The sequence below is a fragment of the Pangasianodon hypophthalmus genome, chromosome 25 (genome assembly GCF_027358585.1).
Source record: "Pangasianodon hypophthalmus isolate fPanHyp1 chromosome 25, fPanHyp1.pri, whole genome shotgun sequence".
NCBI lineage: Eukaryota > Metazoa > Chordata > Actinopteri > Siluriformes > Pangasiidae > Pangasianodon > Pangasianodon hypophthalmus.
In genome coordinates this window covers 19322933-19342932 of record NC_069734.1, presented here as the reverse complement: position 1 = coordinate 19342932, position 20000 = coordinate 19322933, and the positions used below count along the sequence as shown (strand labels likewise).

The 20000-nt window shown below is 42.1% G+C and overlaps 1 protein-coding gene across 3 annotated transcripts in view; it reads left to right on the top strand.

The window, feature by feature from the left end:
* The window catches only part of LOC113524274 (low-density lipoprotein receptor-related protein 1B), a 192050-nt gene that overhangs the window by 47130 nt on the left and 124920 nt on the right, over nucleotides 1–20000 (top strand). For all 3 annotated transcript variants that reach the window (XR_008300987.1, XM_053229489.1, XM_053229490.1), the window contains exons 6-15: nucleotides 1924–2172; nucleotides 3574–3736; nucleotides 6239–6461; nucleotides 6954–7140; nucleotides 7848–7991; nucleotides 8800–9036; nucleotides 10454–10634; nucleotides 13847–14066; nucleotides 15058–15247; nucleotides 18322–18450. Coding sequence is in view for 2 of the 3 variants with exons in the window: in XM_053229489.1 (XP_053085464.1) it covers nucleotides 1924–2172; nucleotides 3574–3736; nucleotides 6239–6461; nucleotides 6954–7140; nucleotides 7848–7991; nucleotides 8800–9036; nucleotides 10454–10634; nucleotides 13847–14066; nucleotides 15058–15247; nucleotides 18322–18450 (1923 nt within the window). In the remaining variant the exon portion in view is untranslated. The remainder of the gene's footprint in view (nucleotides 1–1923; nucleotides 2173–3573; nucleotides 3737–6238; nucleotides 6462–6953; nucleotides 7141–7847; nucleotides 7992–8799; nucleotides 9037–10453; nucleotides 10635–13846; nucleotides 14067–15057; nucleotides 15248–18321; nucleotides 18451–20000) is intronic.

The following is a 20000-nucleotide window of genomic DNA, read 5'->3' as shown; positions in this document are numbered from 1 at the left end:
GAACATTATCCTGTGCACTTGAATGGTTTATTGTTTTTGTACAGATTACTACAAATGATCTGAAACCTGTGGAGCTGCAGAGAGTTAGCGTCATAGCATGCTAGTTTTCTGCTCTCCTCTCCGGAAGAATAGATTTAATATTAAGATCCCAGACGTTTGTTCTGTAGTGCAAGTTAAAATATTATTATTATTATTATTATTATTATTATTAATATTATTGACTATGGCCTGTAGGCACACTTAGTTAACACAAGCTAATTTCAGAGTAAAGAGTTCAGTAACGGGGGAAGGAAGGCGGTTCATGGCGGAGGAGTGTGTCTGCTCTCGGATGGTCGCGTTTTTAAATCCGTTACGCTTAAAATAATTAAAATGCAGCGTGTGATGGGAAATAAGGCCGGTCTTAATGAAGAGTCAATCAACACTCATTCACGCTGATGAAGACTGACTTTCAGCGCCAGAAATAAATAGCCACTTAATCACGCTTCATATGCATAAAAATCCTCGCCAAAAATGAGAAATAATTGAAGTAGCGTATGTCAACATTGATCATTCTTCAGTTTATAAGCCATGAGAGAGTTTAAAGCTTCATGTCACTGACGTGTTGATGGAAAAACACGCTGACGGCTGAAGATCTGCTGGTTTTATCCTCTGATTTATAGCCTTCTGATCGAACACCTACATCACTGCCTGCTCAAATATCATCAATTAGCTCACGAGTTCATCAGATGCACACATTCTGACTTCCCGTCAGCGATACACACACAGCGCAGGTTTATATTAATGCCCTCGTTCTAATACGTTACTGACTACGTTTACACGCACTGCAATACTCTGTTATTAATCAGAACCTGGCGATATTCTAATCAGTGTTGACTCACGTATGTAAATGCCTGATTCAGATTAAGACAATATTCCGATTCCCGTCCCTGGAATATTCCTGTTTTAATCGGAAATTTGTTGCATCTAAACACCTTATTGAGAAAACCCACTGAAAGGAGATGGAGGATATGCGCAGCTCAGCCTGCAAGGAATTGTGGGTGCTAACAGATGTGTAGCTGTAGGCAGGTATTTAGGAACAGCGACTCGGGCAAACTTACAACAACTAAACCCTGTATTCAGGAATATTCCAACGTCTGTACGCATACAAACATCGTAATCGGAATACAGCTGCAACCTGAATACAGACTTTAAACGGATTTAGATGTGCACGTAAACAAAGCCATTGTTTCTATAGTAACGACTCGTTCACAGGGACGTGTACAGCGGACACAAATGTTTTTTTAAAAAAAATCACTAAAAAGTAAGGAGACTTGTATGTAACCTTTATGGAAGGAGTCTCCAGTGTCAGCGCTTTAACAGTCAGAGGTAAAGCTGGAACGAAGTTTTCCCACATCTTCAGGACAGAGGAGTTTACACTTCTTTATGTTTTTTTGATGAGGGAACGACTGATGACTGTTCAGGAACAGAAACTAACTTGTTTCACCAACACTAAAAGTAACTATAAAAGGATAAAAAGTATGATGTGTTGTTTAATGAATAAAAATTGTACTAGTCATTAAGTTGCTGTGGTGTAAGGGGAATAAAACACTGGGAGACGCTGTTATGGGAAAATAAAGTTTCAGGGCAGTAACATTAACTCCGCTTCACAGTGGATTATTTTCCTAAAGCAGCACTCCCCCAAGTGTGTTATTCTTGTTGTGTCACCATTAACTCTCTAGTTAACTGTCCTTAATGTTCAGTGTAAAATATGTTGATGAATTTGTTAGTTTTATTTCCTGAAAATGTATCGCGGCTGTATTTTGTGATTATTTTGCTGCAGAAGTACACCAGCAGCGTATTGTTTGTCTTAATGAAGCTTTCAGTCACATTTCTAGGATTCGTTATATCTATTTATTTATTTATTTATGTATGTATTTATTTCAGATCCCGGAGATGAGCCGCCTCTGCTACTCACAGCGAGCGTTAATGCTGTATTTTTAACACACCTGAACGGATCAGTGGTGTCGAATGTGACACACACACCCTCAGGTGAAATTCAGACGCTGGACTTTGTTCACGTAGACGCAGCGGTGTGCTGGATCTCGCCCGGTCAGCTGTGGTGCGCTGAAATGACCAAACTTAGTAAAGGAATGATGGAGAAACGACAAATAAGGATCTCTCAGAACCTGCAGAGTGAGTACAGCGTTTAACACACACTGCGTAGGGTGTGTAAGAGGCTCGTACACTTTCTAGTGCACTAACTGCTCAGTAGGCATGCGTTTGGGATTCAGCCGCACTTTCTGATTATTTTGACTCATTTTAAGTGGAAGATGTTCTTGTTTAGTTTCAGCCCAAGTGTTAGAAGACTAATAAGCAAAAAATAAACACCCAGTGTAGCACTGTAAAGGTTAAATACGTGTGATTTCTAGATTTTTTTTATACTGAGTGAGAATTTTTCACATCCTCATATTTTTCTGCACCTGCTTTTGCTTGGTGAAGTGTTTAATCTGGTGTTAATTAGTCAGCTTTAATGTTGAATGGTTAAGTCAAATCTAATTAACAGCCCGATCACACGAGGACGGAGCAGGTGCGCTAACTCGGCTGGAGGAGAAGTCAGAGTCGAGAAGTTCATCATGGTGGATTAACTGAGTGTCTGTAAACCTTCACCTTTAGCCACAAACATGTCCTGAAATCATCCTGAGGAGGAACTCTAATCATCCCAAAGCAGCAAAATCTCACCGTTTATTATTATTAGTATTAGTATTATTATCATCATTATTATTATTATTATTATTATTATTATTATTATTATTATTATTATTAAAATGGGAATTAGCGGACTGGAGGATTGTCGGTGCGACTGTCGATCACAATCCCAGCTCCAGCGTGTAACCTGACGCTAATGTTCTCATCATAACGAGCTGATGGGGAGAGATTTATACCTCAGTGCTGTCACTCATATTTTTATTAGTTTAAACGATAACACAATATAAAACCTAATGTGATGGTGATTAAATCCTCTTACACTCGCATCTATATACCATAAAACCATTCGAGACACAGCAACAACAAAAAAAAAAAAACAACAAATTATTTGGTTTCTGTTTGGCCTTAAATAAATCCTAAGGTTGTTGTTTTGTTATGTGGAAGCTACAGCATGGATGTGTTCAGTGTCTCTGTCAGTTTGCACAAATCACTAACCAGATGCCAAAAAAAGTGAATCTGTGACCCCCGGCTTATATCTCATGTTTGTGGGGTTTTTTTTTTTTTTTTAAGGTTTTTCTTATAAATAATTCTTTTTTTTTTTTTTTTAATACTCTGACTTTTCCATCATGCGAGGAATCACGGATAAAGATTGGAGGCTTGCGATATGATGAAGGTGAATCTGAGCTTTGTGAAGTGAGGTGGGAATTTTCTACACGGAACAGCTTGTGCAAACTTTCCAATCATTAATTTCCCTCCGATGCTGAGAGGAATCTTAAATCAGCTCTGCGCACCGGTCCGAAAAGTTGCACAATGCCCTTGTCCTTCATAAATATGCATTCGTTCTCTAAAGCCTGCCGTTTTTTCCCCTCTTTCTTTGACCTCCTTGAGATGTGGAACATATGGCCATCGACTGGCTGACTGGAAACTTCTACTTTGTGGACCGAGTGAGCGACCGGATATTTGCGTGCGCTGAGAAGGTGGACGCGTGTGTGACGATAATAGAGCTGGACATTCACAACCCCAGAGGAATCGCACTGGATCCGATAATGGGGTAGGTTTCTGGGGTTTTTGTGCGTCCTCAGGGGAATTTCTCTCTCCACACTTTCTTTAGTTCAGTTGGTCTATAACACACACACACACACACACACACACACGTATATTATCATTAGGTGAATGTTTAATTTGATGAGTTGTGATAAAAACTGAAGTTGCTCCTGAAAATCAGAAATCATTTCTGCTGAACATTTATAAAACACCAGCCTTGTACACTTACACATCAACACCAGAGGTGGCGCTACAGGACGGGTAATAGCTTCCAGCCCTGAGGTTTGATGAGGTCCCACTGACGGCCGACACCAAGTCCAAGAAAAAGGTCGAATATCAAAGTGCAGAACTTCTTCATACCCTGCAATGAGTAATGTACACCAGGAACCCTACACCAGGAACCCTACACCAGGAACCCTACACCAGGAACCCTACACCAGGAACCCTACACCAGGAACCCTACACCAGGAACCCCTCTAAATCTCATCTCACCAGCAGAGATAGTTATTTCTGTATTAGCTGAAGTATAACCACTCTGTGCTGAGGTATAAATTACTTCAACGCTAGTCTAACGTCAATATAGCAAGCAAGCAGCTCTAGCTAGGACTGAACACTCGAACATTACATTCTCCAAACAGTTATGTAGCAAACAATTCTCAGTAGAACGAATCATTTTGCTCATAAAGTGTATATACAGAGTATAAAAGCTGAGACTTGAACGATGGTTTATCTGATAGTGAAGGACGTAGAGCATGCAGAGTAGAAGGCTAACACTTATCCTGGTTCTTTATAAAGGCGTGTCGGTAACATGGCAGTGCTGGTTACAGAGCAGAAGGTCGAGGGGTCAAACCCCAGGACCTCCAAGCTGCTGCTGTTGGACTCTTAACCCTCTGTGCTCCAGGGCTGGGGTATCATGGCTGACCCTGACCTCTGACCCTGACCTCTGACCCCAACTTCCTAACAATCTTCAGTGTGTGAAAAGAATTTCACTGTAATGTGTAATATACTGTATATGTGACACATAAAGGCTTCATCCTTTGTTCAATAAAGAGATGAAATATGGCAGGAGGTCCCCTGGTTTCTCCCGCAGTCCCTGTAATCTCCTGATCAGCACCTTTATTACTGAGTAATGTGATGTTCTTAACCTACAGAGACTCCTCTGTCCTCACGTCCTCAACGTCCTCACCTGCTCCTGTAGTGACTTTCATTACAGCAGCTTTTCTAAACTTTATACTGTTTAAACAGTTTCAGGTTAAAGTGTTAAACTTCCCTACAGAAACACACTGACTGTCTGAGTAGGAATAACGGGCGTGGCAGCAGCCAGCCAATCAGCAGCCTCGCTTCACACACACACACACACACACACACACACACGGGTCCTAACACACTCATTATAGTGATTTATTATTATAATGCACATTTATTCTTTTATTTATTTCACACTTTTCTTCTTCACTTTTAGTCAAATAAACAAAGGCTGACTGAATGAAGTGAGTGAGTTTCCTCAAACCGCACGACACACACACACACACACACACACACACACACACACACACACACACACACACACACTTATCTCCTGCTCAGCATTCAAACTAATATTAAAGTTGAGAAATGCATTAGAATATTTATGACAGTATAAATATTTCAGATTTTTTTCACCACAGTGTACTGTTGTGTTCCCAGGGATACAGACGCACATCCAAAACACACACAGACACAAAGACTCACAAGTGAAACAAAAACCACACACACACACACACACACACACACGAATAGGTGTCCTGGTCCACTGGAGTTGTTCCTGTGACTGTCCATGTTATAATCCTGTGAGATTTTGCGCTCTGTGTGTGTGTGTGTGTGTGTGTGTGTGTGTGTGTGTGTGTGTGTGTGCGCAGTAAATCCAGCCTCTCAGTTCTTGTGTTTTTGTTTTATCTGCACACACGACATTAAAGCGTACTGAGAATCTCAGAATGAACAGATCAGTGTATTCCTATACGAAGGCAGAGATAAATAACTTTGTGTGCTGAAAGTTAAGGTTTTCTGCGCAGTTCCCCCGTTTACGAGCAACTCGTCCCGGTCGCCTGGAGTAAGAGCGCCCATGCAGACCTCATCATAAAGTCTAATAGTGCACCTGCTCTGACCTGCTCATCTCCTTCACCTGCTACACTATCTGGTTTTGGTTATACGTTTACCTGCTGCCTTTCCTCAAACTCAGAGCCATGTTTATTGGCAGTGTGCTCGGAAAATAAACTAAAATAAAAACTCTGACCTTGAAAGTACTGAACAAATGCTAGGATTTCACTTGAGTGACGTTCCATGAACCCTGGACTTTATAAGCATTATCGAACATTCACTTGAGGATGAGCACAGTGCATTATGGGTATTTTGTACTTGCTAGTTTAATCATATGGACTCACTTTTGTGGTGCATTGTGGGAAATGAGCTGACGTTTAAACAGACCGCACTGAAGTGAGCGTGAGACTGACTTTCCTCTCTCCTGCCTCAGGAAGCTGTTCTTCTCTGATTACGGGAGCGTGGCCAAGCTGGAGCGCTGCGATCTGGACGGATCCGAGCGGAGCCGGGTCGTGGAAACCGGGACGGAGCAGCCCACTGCGCTGACCCTTGACCTCGTTAAGAAGCTTGTTTACTGGGCTGACGTCTACCTGGATTTTATTGCGGTTGTGGATTACGATGGTAGAAACAGACACACGATCATTAGGGGAAATTCGGTGAGTAAGAAACAACTCTGATAAAATGTTATAATAATAATAATGAAAAGAGGAGGAGAAAGAAATATGGAGAAATATGAGAAATAACAATGCAATGATAAAGATAGTTTAGTGCTAAATGATACTTAAATGCTTCACACGTCGGATCGTTGATGAGATTTTGTGATGCATCACATCGCATCGGCCCAGAAGGAGAAACACACACTCGTGCTCACACTCGCGCTCTAGCTCGCTGATTGACGTCCGGACCGAGAGTTCTGAAGCGTCAGATTGTACGTGTGCTGTGATGCGGGTTTCTTCTGTCGTTTTTTAAAGCGCTGCGTTCCTGAGGGATTTACAGCGACGTGTTCTTGCTGAATCTCTCAGAGCTGTACTTGTGATTAAGCTGAAAGGTGTGAGAGGTGTGACGACCACCCAGTGAGAGCGTTCCTCTTCTCTCCGTCTCTCTCTCCGTCTCTCTCTCTCTCCGTCTCTCTCTCTCCGTCTCTCCAGGTGTCACACCTGCACGGATTAGCGCTCTTTGAAGACTTCCTGTTTGCAGCGTGTTCTGAACCCTCCAGAGGAAGTGCGGTGGACGTTTTGAGGATAAACCGTTTTAACGGCACTGACACACACACTCTCATCACGCTTCAGAGTCTGAAAGAAGTGAGAGTTTATCACAAACTCACTCAACCCGCAGGTAAACACCTGATTTTATAAATAGTCCTTCCTCAAACAGGAACTCATCACGCTTTACCCAAACAAGTATAAATCATCTCCACATCCACTGCTGTCTTCTCGGAAAATGGAGCGTGATTAGAAACTCTGATGTGCTGCTGAAGATGATGACATACGGGCCAAAGATAAAAAAATGATTAAAAAATGTCACAGAATCTTGTTTTAAGCTTATTAGAGTTTTTTGTTTCTCTGTAATCATTTTTAAATATTAAAATCATCCTTGTTTGTTTATTGTTATAACACACATTGCAGATTTTTTTTACAGACCCATGTATAACTCAGAAAATCTACAAAAATGATACATAAAGTAAATGTATATAAATATTTAAATATCTTTTAATGTCTGGTCTTCAAGTATGGATTTAACAACACACACACACACTAGCATTTTAATATTTATTCAGGATGCAGAGTGTTTGCAGAGAATATTCACAGCTGTGACACTGCATGACCTTTGACTCCTAACAAAACACTGACCTTTGACCTTAGGAGGCGCAGGTGCATTATAGCGGTTTCCCCATATATACACGGTGTACACATAGGTGTCTAATGATTAGGCTTTACTGTGACGTGTGTGTGTGTGTGTGTGTGTGTGTGTGTGTGTGTGTGTGTGAGAGAGACTCGAACAGCATCCCGATCACCTGATTACGTTTCATTCTCTCTGGTCAGTGAAAACACACGCGTGTGAGACGGATCAACACGGCAGAAGAGGAGGATGTGCGCACGTGTGTCTCCTGGGAAACGGCTATAAATCACGTGTGTGTCGCTGCCGCACCGGATACCTGCTCTTGGACGACACCACGTCCTGCAGAAGTAAGTGTGTGTCTCTACACACACACACACACACACACACACACACACACACACACACACACACACACACCCTACAGACCTTTATCTTCTATTATTCTACTCTTTTTCTTTCCCTCTCCAGCTTTCTCTATCATTCTCTTTCTCTTTGTTAGTCTGTCTTCCGCTCCTCCTCTCTCCCTCTCTTGCTCTCTCTCTTGTTCTCCTGTCCATGTCTCTCTCTGTCTTATGCAAACAATGCCACACACACACACTCACCCACACACACACACACGCACACACACACACAATCTGCCTTCTGTCACATTCATTACTGCCCGCTGAAGTACAACACACACACAGTTCCCCATGTTGTCCTACTTCAGCTATTCTTTTCACACACACACACACACACACACACACACACACACACACACACACTCTGGTGTGATGTTTGTGCAGTTATGAACAGAAAGATGGATCTGATTAAACTCAGAATCAGCTGAATTTGTTCTGCTTGTAATCACACTGATGTAATTAGCTCGAGACGCTGGTTTTGTAACGGGTTTTAATTTGCAACGCTGAACAGAAAATAGAAGAAAAATTCAGTTCATTAATTAAGCTTTGACCATGTAGGGGTGACACACACACACACACACACACACACACACACACACACAGTCTCACAAATGTCCCGTTTTCAGAATTTACAACCTGTGTGTGTGTCTGTGTGTGTGTGTGTGTGTGATATTACTTTATATTTTCTGTGAATTGTCTCCGTTATAGCTGGTCAGTGTGTTGACTCCTGATCGTGTTCCTCTCGTGTTCTCAGAGGCGCAGGACGAGCCGTTTGTGATGTACAGTAAAGGTCGTCCCGGGGTCATCCGCAGTTTCGGGATTGATGGGAAGTCACGTGACGAGCGGATGATTCAGATCGAAGGATTAGCGAACCCACGTGTCCTGGACTTCCACGCTGCACACGGCTACGTGTATTTCGCCGACTCGACCGACTTCCTGATTGGACGACAGAAACTGGACGGGACCGGACGGGAAACTGTCTTTAAAGATGGTGAGCTAATAATTAAAAAAGGCTTAACGTGCTTAATTGTAGCTTAATTGATGACTTGAAGAAGGGGCTGCATTACATCCTTTTAAGATTAAATTTAGATTAAACAAAAATTCATCTTACTCGCATAAAAAAAAAATCATAAGTTCTAATATATAATATATAATATACAGCATGTAATCCACATATATATATATATATATATATATAATGTATATATCATCTCGATTCATACATTCATCATGTTTTTCATTTATCAGCTTTCATTCTTATTATTCTGACGGCATCATAAACATATATTGATTTATTTGAATATTATTACAAGTTGGCAGGGCAAACCCTTAAATTCTGACCCATAAAATAAAACCAACAAATAAACTTTAAAATATTATTATTATTATTATTATTATTATTATTATTATATTAAACAGCGTGTGAAAAATAAATAGAACTACAGATTTGGAAATGATAAATCCGCTGTGTAGCATTATTAAGCTGGAAATGAAAAATAAAAAGGATTTTGAATTATTATTATTATTATTATTAAATTAGTTACCTTTTATGGTTTGCTTTATCATACAGCGTGATTGAGAATCCCATGATGTAGAGGAACATGAGGAATTAATCTGTCTGTGTGTCGTGTCCTGTGTATGTGTAATGCACAGGTGCAGGGTGTGTGTGTGTGTGTGTGTGTGTGTGTGTTTGGGATGTTCCAGTAATAGTAGTCAGTACAGCGTGGGCCAAAACACAGGCTGGATAATCTATAATTATTGTCCAGAGAAACAGGCTACTATATAAAGACATGAAACTTCACAAAGTCCGGGACGAGTTGAAACTTCCCTTAAACAGAAACCGCTGAGAGAGATTTAACGACAACAGGAAGCTGTGACCAAATATGTTCACACAGAATAGACGTAACCAGTCATTTAATGGGATATTTGATAACTTTTATCCAGGTTGGTCTGTGTATGATGTGTGCCAAATATGGTGTTGTTTGGACATAATTTGTAGGAGGAGTAGCAAAAAAAGTTTTTGACAAAATCCAAGATGGTGGAAAATCGAATTCGGCAGAAATTGATGTCACAGGGTCAAAAGTTATGACCATAAACGTACTTCCAAATTAGGCCAAAATTTAACCTGATGGTGGCGCTAGAGTGTTGGGAGCACTTGGCCCTAATTTTGTTGAGAATGTTCCTTAGACCCTCCCCAATCAGTGTGCCAAATTTCACCACTTTTTAACGGACAGTTCTATGGGCTGCCATAGACACCCGAGCCAGAAGAAGAAGAAGAAAAGGTAGAACCTTCAGTGCTTGGTACAGATTGATGTACAGAATCAATATGGACCTGACACACACACACTCTCTCTCTCTCCCTCTCTCTCTCTCTCTCTCTCTCTCTCTCTCTCTCTGTGTGTGTGTAGGTGTGTATCATGTAGAGGGGATGTCCGTGGACTGGTTGGGTAATAATCTGTACTGGACGAGTTTTGGACACAGGAAGTCCATCAGCGTGGTGTGTGTGGAGCGAGGGATGGAGAGCAGGAGAACTCTGCTGGATGGAGGGATGTTTCACCCCAGAGCCATCGCCGTCGACCCCATCGGAGGGTAAAACTCAACACACAGATCAGTACATGCTGCTTTAATTGTAAAAGTGTATACAGTAACAACAGAACACACTAATACACTGAACACACTCTCAGTGACATGCTGCTGTTTTTCCTGCTTCCTCATGTATAAAATCTCGTCCATGTCGTGACTCAGTGGAAAATATCTTCATTCTGACACTCAGGCTGTGACACACTGCAACCAGACAATTGGTAGCTTTTCATCCACAAGGGAAATTTACAATTTACACTGTCTCTCAATTCATTAAGGACAAATCTTTTTATAGTGAGTCTGATTCTCCGTCTGCTGGTGACAGACTTTAAAAAATGTCCTTCAGAAATCTGACGAAGCGTCAGGTCTCGAACAAAAGCAGCAAATAGCAGAAATGGTTCATATTCCACTCAGAATGGTGTACAGAATAAAATCTGGAAAAGACTGAGAGAGAGAGAGAGACGAAGACTGAGAGGCAGATGGACAGACAGAGAGAGGCAGAGAGAGAAATAGAGGGAGACAGACAGAGAAGGAGTGAGAGATGGAGAGAGTGATTGTGTGAGAGAGAGACTGAAAGAGAAAGAGAGGGAGATGGACAGAGATGGAGAGAGTGAAACTGAAACAGAAGGGGAGAGCGGGAGAGAAACTGAGAGAGAGAGGGAGACTGATGAGGTGGGGGGATGGGGAACTAAGAGAGAGACTGAGAGTGGGAGAGACAGAGATGGAGAAAGAGAAAGAAAGAGATAGATGGATAGAGAGAGAGAGAGACAGAGAGGGAAGAGTAAACCATGTGGAAAGACAGTGTATGCAGTAAGACTCGCTCCACTCCTCTTTTCAAGTCTGCACTGAAGGACAGATCTCTCTGGCTGTTCTTCTCTAAACACTCTGAGCTTTTTCCCCACACACCATTGTTTCTAGCGATTGATCCATCATCCATCGACTTGAATGTGTAGGTTTGCTTACCAAGCAGAACACACACACACACACACACACACACACACACACACACACACACACACACACACACGGCTAGCAGTAATTTATAGCTGTTTTAACGCAAGTCATCACAGGAACTCGGGTCTCGTGAATGTTCCACAACTGTAACTATAAAAAGATAAAAACAATGATAATCATAAGTGTGTGTGTGTGGGTGTGTGTGTGTGTGTGTGTGTGTGTGTGTGTGTGTGTGTGTGAAGTACATGACTCTGTCCGTGTTAAATAAAGGACGCCTCAATAATAAGGATCAGCTCAGGTACACGACGCCAGCGGCATCATTTATAAAACGCTGATGCTTTAGAAGGATGAGAGAGAGACAGACGGAGAGAGAGAGAGACAGACGGAGAGAGAGAGAGACAGACAGATGGAGAGAGAGACAGACGGAGAGAGAGAGAGACAGACGGGGAGAGAGAGAGAGACAGACGGGGAGAGAGAGAGAGACAGACGGAGAGAGAGAGAGAGAGACAGACGGGGAGAGAGAGAGAGACAGACGGGGAGAGAGAGAGAGACAGACGGAGAGAGAGAGCGAGAGAGAGAGAGAAATACATTAATACTGTAAATTGCTGTAGTGGCACTCTCAAACTGCTCTGCTTAAGAGCTTTAAAGTGTTTAATGTCAGAGATCTGCTAACTGCTGGTATTTATACCACTATACCACACACACACACACACACACACACACACACACACACACACACACACACACTTATTAAACTGTGCGTGTGTGTGATTGTGTGGAGTGAAATGGCAGTATATTTATTTATTTTGTGCTGATGGAGTGCACAGGGTGTGAGAAATACTCTAATAACTTTGTGCTTTAAAAGAGTTTGTGTTGCTGTGACAGACGTACACTTTAAGCCGAGGTTTAGCTTTAATACAGCAGCTCCGCTTGCGTGCGCGTGTGTGTGTGTGTGTGTGTGTGAGAAGTTAAAAGATTCTCCACTCCTCAGGTGATCTGATATTGAGTGACCCTTCCTGACATTCCCATCCTTTTTCCGCCCTCCTTCATCCCTCTATCTCTGAGTGACTCCGTGTCACTTCCTGTCTGAGCGAGTGTGTTAAGATGATGGATCAGTGGTTATGACTTCATGTCCTTTCTCTTCTCATCTTGTGCTGTTTGACAGCAGGAGCTGTCACTCAGAGGGATGCAGTGGGTCCATATGGAGAGAGAGAGAGAGAGAGAGAGAGAGAGAAAGAGAGGGAGACAGAGAGAGAGAGAGAGAGAGAGGGAGAGAGGGAGAGAGAGAGAGGGAGACAGGGAGACAGAGAGAGAGAGAGAGAGAGAGAGAGAGAGAGGGAGAGAGGGTTTTGAACACTCACATCACACACACCCTGAAATGATCAAATCTATATAAGGAAGAAGTCCGAGTGAACTGAGAAATGTTTTTTCTTCTCTTTTATTGGTGATACTTTATGTATAATTGGACGAAGCTGAGATTTTAATCTAATTACGCAACGGTTGTTGCTATGGTTACATCTCAAGGCCGTTATTTTACTATATTCTTAAAATATTCACTGCAAAAAATATATCTTAGCAAGTGAAGATATCGTGAAGAAAAAAGGTTATCTAATATTTCTCATTATGAGCTCGTTATATAGCTAATCTCAGACCTTTTATTCTGTTTTTAGACATATTTACTAATTTTAAGCTTAAAATTTTCTTTATTCTTTCAGCAGATTTTTTTTAGAAATAAATGCTTGAAATAAGCGAAATGATCAGCCAATAGAATAAAGACTTGAAGCTTGAAATGAGTGAAACTATCTAGAGATAGGCTCAATAATCTTATATTTGTTTTTATTTGAATAAAGAAATGTTAGTGGAATTAGCTGATATTAAAGATAAACTCTTACTTTAAGAGCTCTTTGTTTTGTAGTGTAGTGTACAGTAGTGTAAACCTGTGTCCTTCACTTCGCTTGTTGTTTCACAGTGCCATAGTGTCCTGTAGATAGACCTAACATAAACCGTTATTTCTCACCGTTGTCACGGCTGTACAACATCTGGAGCGTTAATGTAGAACTGTAATTACACGATGATGTTAGAGGCATGATCACAGAAAGACTTTGCGTCTCCTATACTCCTAGCCAATCAGACGTGAGGATTTTCCATGGCTATGCTATAAGGCTAATACGCTGTATAACTGATTATGGCTTGACACTTGCATAATAATTGTGTTTATAATTAATTAAGATATAATTCATTGTAAATGGTCTTGCCTTTGTGCGTAGCTGGATGTACTGGACAGACTGGGAAGAGGACGAGATGAACGACAGCAGAGGGAGGATAGAGAAAGCGTGGATGGACGGATCTCATCGGCAGGTTTTCGTCTCTTCTGATGTGCTCTGGCCGAACGGTTTGACTGTCGATCGCTCCACGGAGACGGTGTACTGGTGTGACGCGTTTCACCGCCGCATCGAGAAAGTCCACTTTAACGGCACGCTCAGAACCGTGAGTTTATTTCTTTCTAACCCTGAATCTTCCGCTGTCTTCAGGTCAAGTGGCCTGGTAGTGAAATATTTCACTGAGGATGCGGCAATATGTGTGTGAGATGACATCAGCAAACCACTGACACTTTTTTTTTCCCAGCCAGTCCTAGTGCTTGTCTTTATTTGCCTAAAGCTTTCTAAAGCATATATCAGTCTGTTTAGTAAAACATTGAAATCAAACCACATGAAAATCTACTTACTTAAAAAAAAAAAAAAAAAAAAGCAAAGACAAAAAGTTGAGTCACTCTGCAGGCCAGAAAACAAACAAACAAACAAACAACCAGCTTTAATTACACACACTGAAGGATTCAATCAGTGGAGCGATCAGCTAAACCAGTCACTGATTAAAAGACATTGATTTAGAAATATGCGTTTAAATAGACTGAAGGATAGAAGCTAGCTGTGCTTCAGGAGCACGATGAATAAAACAATCTTTCAGTTATGCTCAGAGTTTCAGTTTTCCTGACGTTATTATCTCCAGCTCTGTTGTAAAAGGAACATGATTTGGGTTTGCCAGACCTTTTTATTATTTTATAATATTTTGTAATAAATTCTCGAATTCCGATTGGTCAGAAGGTGTGTATTATGTTTGTATAATGGCGTGACACGGACTGTAGTTGTGGAAGTCTAGAATAACACACTCCAGTGGAATAACACACTCCAGTGGAATAACACACTCCAGTGGAATAACACACTCCAGGCTGTGCAGTTATAGGAAAATAATCCACTTCAGGCGGTATGAGTGACGCTTCTTTGCGTCGTGCCGTATCACACCGCCTCGCTGTGGATTATTTTTATATAACGGGACGGTCTGGAGTGTGTTATTCCACTGGAGTGTGTTATTCCACTGGAGTGTGTTATTCCTTCCTTAATGTGTTTTTTTATTGCTGTTATCATTGTGTGTTGTGACTCCATCACTGCCTCCATCACTGTAAACTCTCCTGCTCTGGAAGGTGCTGTATTTGGGAACGGAGCTGGATCACCCGTTCGGAATCTCACACTATGACAGTTACATTTTCTGGATGGATTACGTGAACGCCTCGATCTTCCGGCTGGATGTTTCGTCTGGTGACGTCTCCCGGTTGAGGCAGGAAACGCCGCCGCTGTTCGGACTCCAGGTTTACGATCCACAGAAACAGAAAGGTACGAAATACTCCATTAAATTAATGACGGTTTAATTCATTTACTTCGAGCATAAAGTGCAGAATTCTGCAGTACGTTATACACTGAGTGTGTTCTTACTCAACACACACTTTTATTAGTCACTGGTAATGAAGTCTGCTTGCAGAAGTGGACCTTGCAGTAAAGAAAGTGATGGTGCAGAAGTCTGAGAGCACGACCAGGAAGTGATTTTACATCAGGATTTCAGTGTGAACTCAAATTAACAAGGCAGAAATCCTGTGCGTGTGTGTGTGCGTGTGTGTGTGCGTGTGTGTGTATGTGTGTGTGTATGTGTGTGTGTGTGTGTGTGTGTGTGTGTGTGTGTGTGTGTGTGTGTGGTGCCCTAATTGGATCATCTTGTAGGTTTTTTGTTAAGGTCCAGCTCTGGAGCCTGGTGCAGCTTCACAGAGGTCTGAACTTTAAGCAGAAACCCTGGAGTGTGTGCTTCCTGAGCCTGAGTCTCTGATGATCATTAACCTTAACATTTCCTCTGCAAAGCACTTTCTTCTCGTCTGCGCTCTTGATTTAGTCTCACAGTAACAACTCTTCAGCTCGAGGCTTTAATTTAGAGCAAAATGCAGCAAATGCATTTATTTGATCATTTATGCTGATGCGGTGTGTGAGTGAATTAAATATAGACTCAACTTTTGGAGGTGAAACTCTGGGATAAAGTGGATCAGCGGAACTCAGTGCTGCTGCTGTAGTGCTTCTACACTGCACAGAGGTGTGTGTGTGTGTGTGTGTGTGAGAGAGAGAGAGAGAGAGTGATGGTGCTTAATAATGTGCTAAAGTGGTAAAGTAGTTAGTGTTAAAGTGAGTTAGTGTGTGAGTGAATCAGTGTGTTAGAGTTAGTGTGTGTTAGAGTGAGTCAGGGTGTGTTAGTGTGTTAAGATAGAGTGCGTGATTTTGTGTGTTAGTGCGATAGACATGTGATTGTGTGTGTATTAGTGTCTTAGTGAGTCTGTGCGTGTGTGTGTTAGTGATTCCTAGTGTGCATGCGTGCGTGTGTGTGTTAGTGATTGCTAGAGTGTGTGTGCACGCGTGCGTGCGTGTGTGTGTGCATGTGTGTGTATTAGTGATTGCTAGAGTGTGTGTGTGTATTAGTGATTGCTAGAGTGCGTGAGTGAGTGAGTGTGTGTGCGTGTGTGTGTGTATTAGTGATTGCTAGAGTATTGTGTGTGTATTAGTGATTGCTAGTGTGCACGCGTGCGTGTGTGTGTATTAGTGATTGCTAGAGTGTGTGTGTGTGCGTGTGCGTGTGCGTGTGTGTGTGCGCGTGTGTGTGTGTGTGTATTAGTGATTGCTAGAGTATTGTGTGTGTATTAGTGATTGCTAGAGTATTGTGTGTGTATTAGTGATTGCTAGAGTGTGTGTGCATGTGTGTGCGTGTGTGTGTGTGTGTGTGTGTGTGTATTAGTGATTGCTAGAGTATTGTGTGTGTATTAGTGATTGCTAGAGTGTGTGTGTGTGCGTGTGCTTGTGTGTGTGCGTGTGCTTGTGTGTGTGTGTGCGCGAGCATGGTTACCCAGTGTGACAGCTCAGGCACAGTGTTGAGTGCAGATGCTGCCTCTCAGTGCTCCTGACCTTCAGACAGAGCGATGTGGAGAGCAGAACCTGAGTGTCAGTGCTGAGGAGAACCTCACAGTGAGAACCTGACAGCACTGACCTCATCACCTTCCCTCTGCGCTCTGACGTTCACTCTCAGGAATAAAGTTCACTTTATCATCAGCGTTCTGTCCAGAGGTTTAATTATCAAACACAGCTGGAGAGCTTTAACGAGCCGTTACTGAAGTCCGTCTCGGTAACACACACCGTAAATGTCCTTCCTGAACACACGGAGATGAGACGAGTTCACGTCAGACAGCGTTCTCCTTTAAAATATCCTCTCTCCTTCTCTTTATTTGGCTACCAACCAATCAGAGCAAGCCTCGGGGCAGAACCTGCTGTGATTGGTTAAATGCAACAGCTATTAAAAGTAGAAGAGACAGGACTTAACACGTTTAGATTTTATTTCGTACGTGTGATGTCTGAGTGCTGTATTCAAATCTTATGGCAGTATTTACGTGGGGAAAGTTCCTGGTATTCAGAGATGAGTTACGCAGCTTCTCGCTTGTGTCTTTCTTACCTGACAGTCATTTCAGTATTAAATCCTCACTGAGTGCTGAACTCGACTCTGAACACGACACACGGCGCTCGCCAGGACAAACTGCTCTCATAAGAAAATCATTAAGAAGAATGACAATGGCGGTGTTTTTGTAAGTTATGTCCTTATACTGAAGTGTCAGATACGATCAGATAAATAGTGTTTGGTGTAGAACAGCAGTAACTGTGCTCGTACGCCTCCTTCTTCTGTTTGGGATGTTTTTTTGGAAATATGTGATGTCCTTAGAGCTCTAGCTTCCCAGTTCATTACACACTAACAGGCGAATCGAACAGAGAGAGAAACTGATAAACGGAGTAATGGGATGTGGAAATACCCTAATAACTGCGCTTTGTATCCAAACCTGCGCACGTTCTCAGCGTCTCCTCTTGTTTTATTCGTTTACTCACAGTATTATTCCAGAGGAAAGTGTGAGGCTGAATCTGCTGGGAGATGAAACAGTGTAAACAGTGACACGCAGGTAGCTGAATCATGTCGTGATGTTACAGAGCCTCGTGCTGCTACTGGATTAGCGAAACGCTGCGGCTAATGCGAGTAAAATGGGAAGATGGCATTAAAATACTTGAGGTTAAAAGCGGATGAGTAACAGCTGCTGGTGGTAATTCCACAGGCAGCAGCCAGACGCATTAAACAATATGTTTACACACATCTGAGAGAAACCAATTCCATAAACACAGGTTACTGATTGTAGCTTTATAAATAATGAAGGGCTGAAGAAATAGGCTAATATTCTCTCCATCTCTCTCTCCATCTCTCTCTCTCTCTCTCTCTCTCTCTCTAAAATAGTATTGAATTACAGAAACTCCAGTACATGATTGCATACGAACAAATCTATATTTCATCTTCTCCCTCTCTCTCTGTGTGTGTGTGTGTGTGTGTGTGTGTGTGTGTGTAGGTAATAATGCGTGTGTGTTGCAGCGTGGTGGTTGCGGCGTATCCGCTCTGTGTCTCGCTGTACCTGGTGGCCGTGTGTGTGCGTGTGCAGACAACCAACACCTGCTTAAAGACAACCTCACCTGCTCAGGTAAGGCCACGTTACACACAGTGTGTTACTGATTTGACAGAAAAAGACGTAATAATGTTGCATCTCCTTTTGGAATTCCACCAACATCTTGGAATTCTAGTAAAGCTCCTGGAATGTTAGTAAGGTTTTTGAAATCCTAGTGAAGCCTTTGCAATGTTAGTAAAACTTTGGAATTTTGCTAAAGGTTTTGGAATTCTAGTAAAGCTTTTGGACTTTTAATAAAGCTTTAGGACTTTTAATAAAGCTTTTGGAATGTTAATTAAAGCTTTTGGAATGTTAATAAAGCTTTTGGAATGTTAATAAAGCCTTTGGAATGTTAAAAAGCATTTGGAATTCTACTAAAGCATTCGGAGTTGTAATAAAGCTTCCGGAGTTGTAGTAAATCTGTGGAATTTGTGGACAGCTGCACCGGTCTAGAGCCCTGTGTAAGCTTGCTATTAATATGAATGTGTTAGTGTCTGTGTATGTTTTCTTATGAGTTGTTAATTAATTCATGTTCATGGGCTGGTGATTCGGGCCTTCGGTTTCTCTCCACGGCCTTGTTGACTAGTTACTATGGAAACAGGAGGTGCAGTTGTGGTGTTTCGGAAGTTGTTATCTGAACCACCTTCTCTCGTCTTGGAGGAAAGGAGACAGATTGTCTATGAGCTACGTGATCTCACTGCTTAAACACTAATGTTGACAGCCTGCAGAGGAAAAGCTGGAGAACTTCAGAACATCAGGAAGGTGAAACTTCAGTAACATATCATTCTTTCCTGCTAGTTCTGGGCCTGCTCACCTTCAGCGATCCAAAATCCATCACACCACTCGCTCAGGGTTAGCGAGAGGTTGGCTGAGTAAATCTAAGGACCGCGTGTGTGTGTGTGTGTGTGTGTGTGTGTGTGTATGTGTGTAAGCACTGATCAATAGGAGCTGCTGCCACTCATAGCCTGATCGATTATAAACACAAATATGACCTCAGATCAGAGAAGCAAAACCGAAGACGTCTATTTCAGAGCAAAATGCACGTTGCTGTAAACTCGTAGGCGTATACGGTGCGTCCTCTCGAGTGTGCTAGCGGGTAGAAACGAGAGATGACTGATGAATTTAGAGGAAAAAAGCAGTGCTAAACAGTACCTTTCTGTGTAGAAGCACTTTACTGATGACTGCATTTTATAGCTTCTGTTAAAGGACTGAGAGAATACTGTGTACCTCTAACAGTCACGTAACAACGTTAAGGTACGTAATTGGAGGTTAAAGGCCACTGTGGTACGTTTGGAGACATATCTACATGGTTTGTACCTTTGGGAGTGTAACTACACAGCAGCTTCTCTCAGACACAGTGTGCTGTAATTTAAATAGACGCTGCAGTAAAGTCTCGACAGGTGGACAGAGGAAAACTTTTTCACCGTGTTCATTCTTTCAGCAGTGGAACGGGGAACAGAAGGTTCGAGCTCGGTATGGACTTTAGCAGCAGCGCTAGCGGTGTGTGGGATTCACTGGCCGCGAAGGTCAAGCTTTCTGTCGCATGAGAAGTGTCAGATTTCTGGCTTCTGTATTAAATGGAGTTA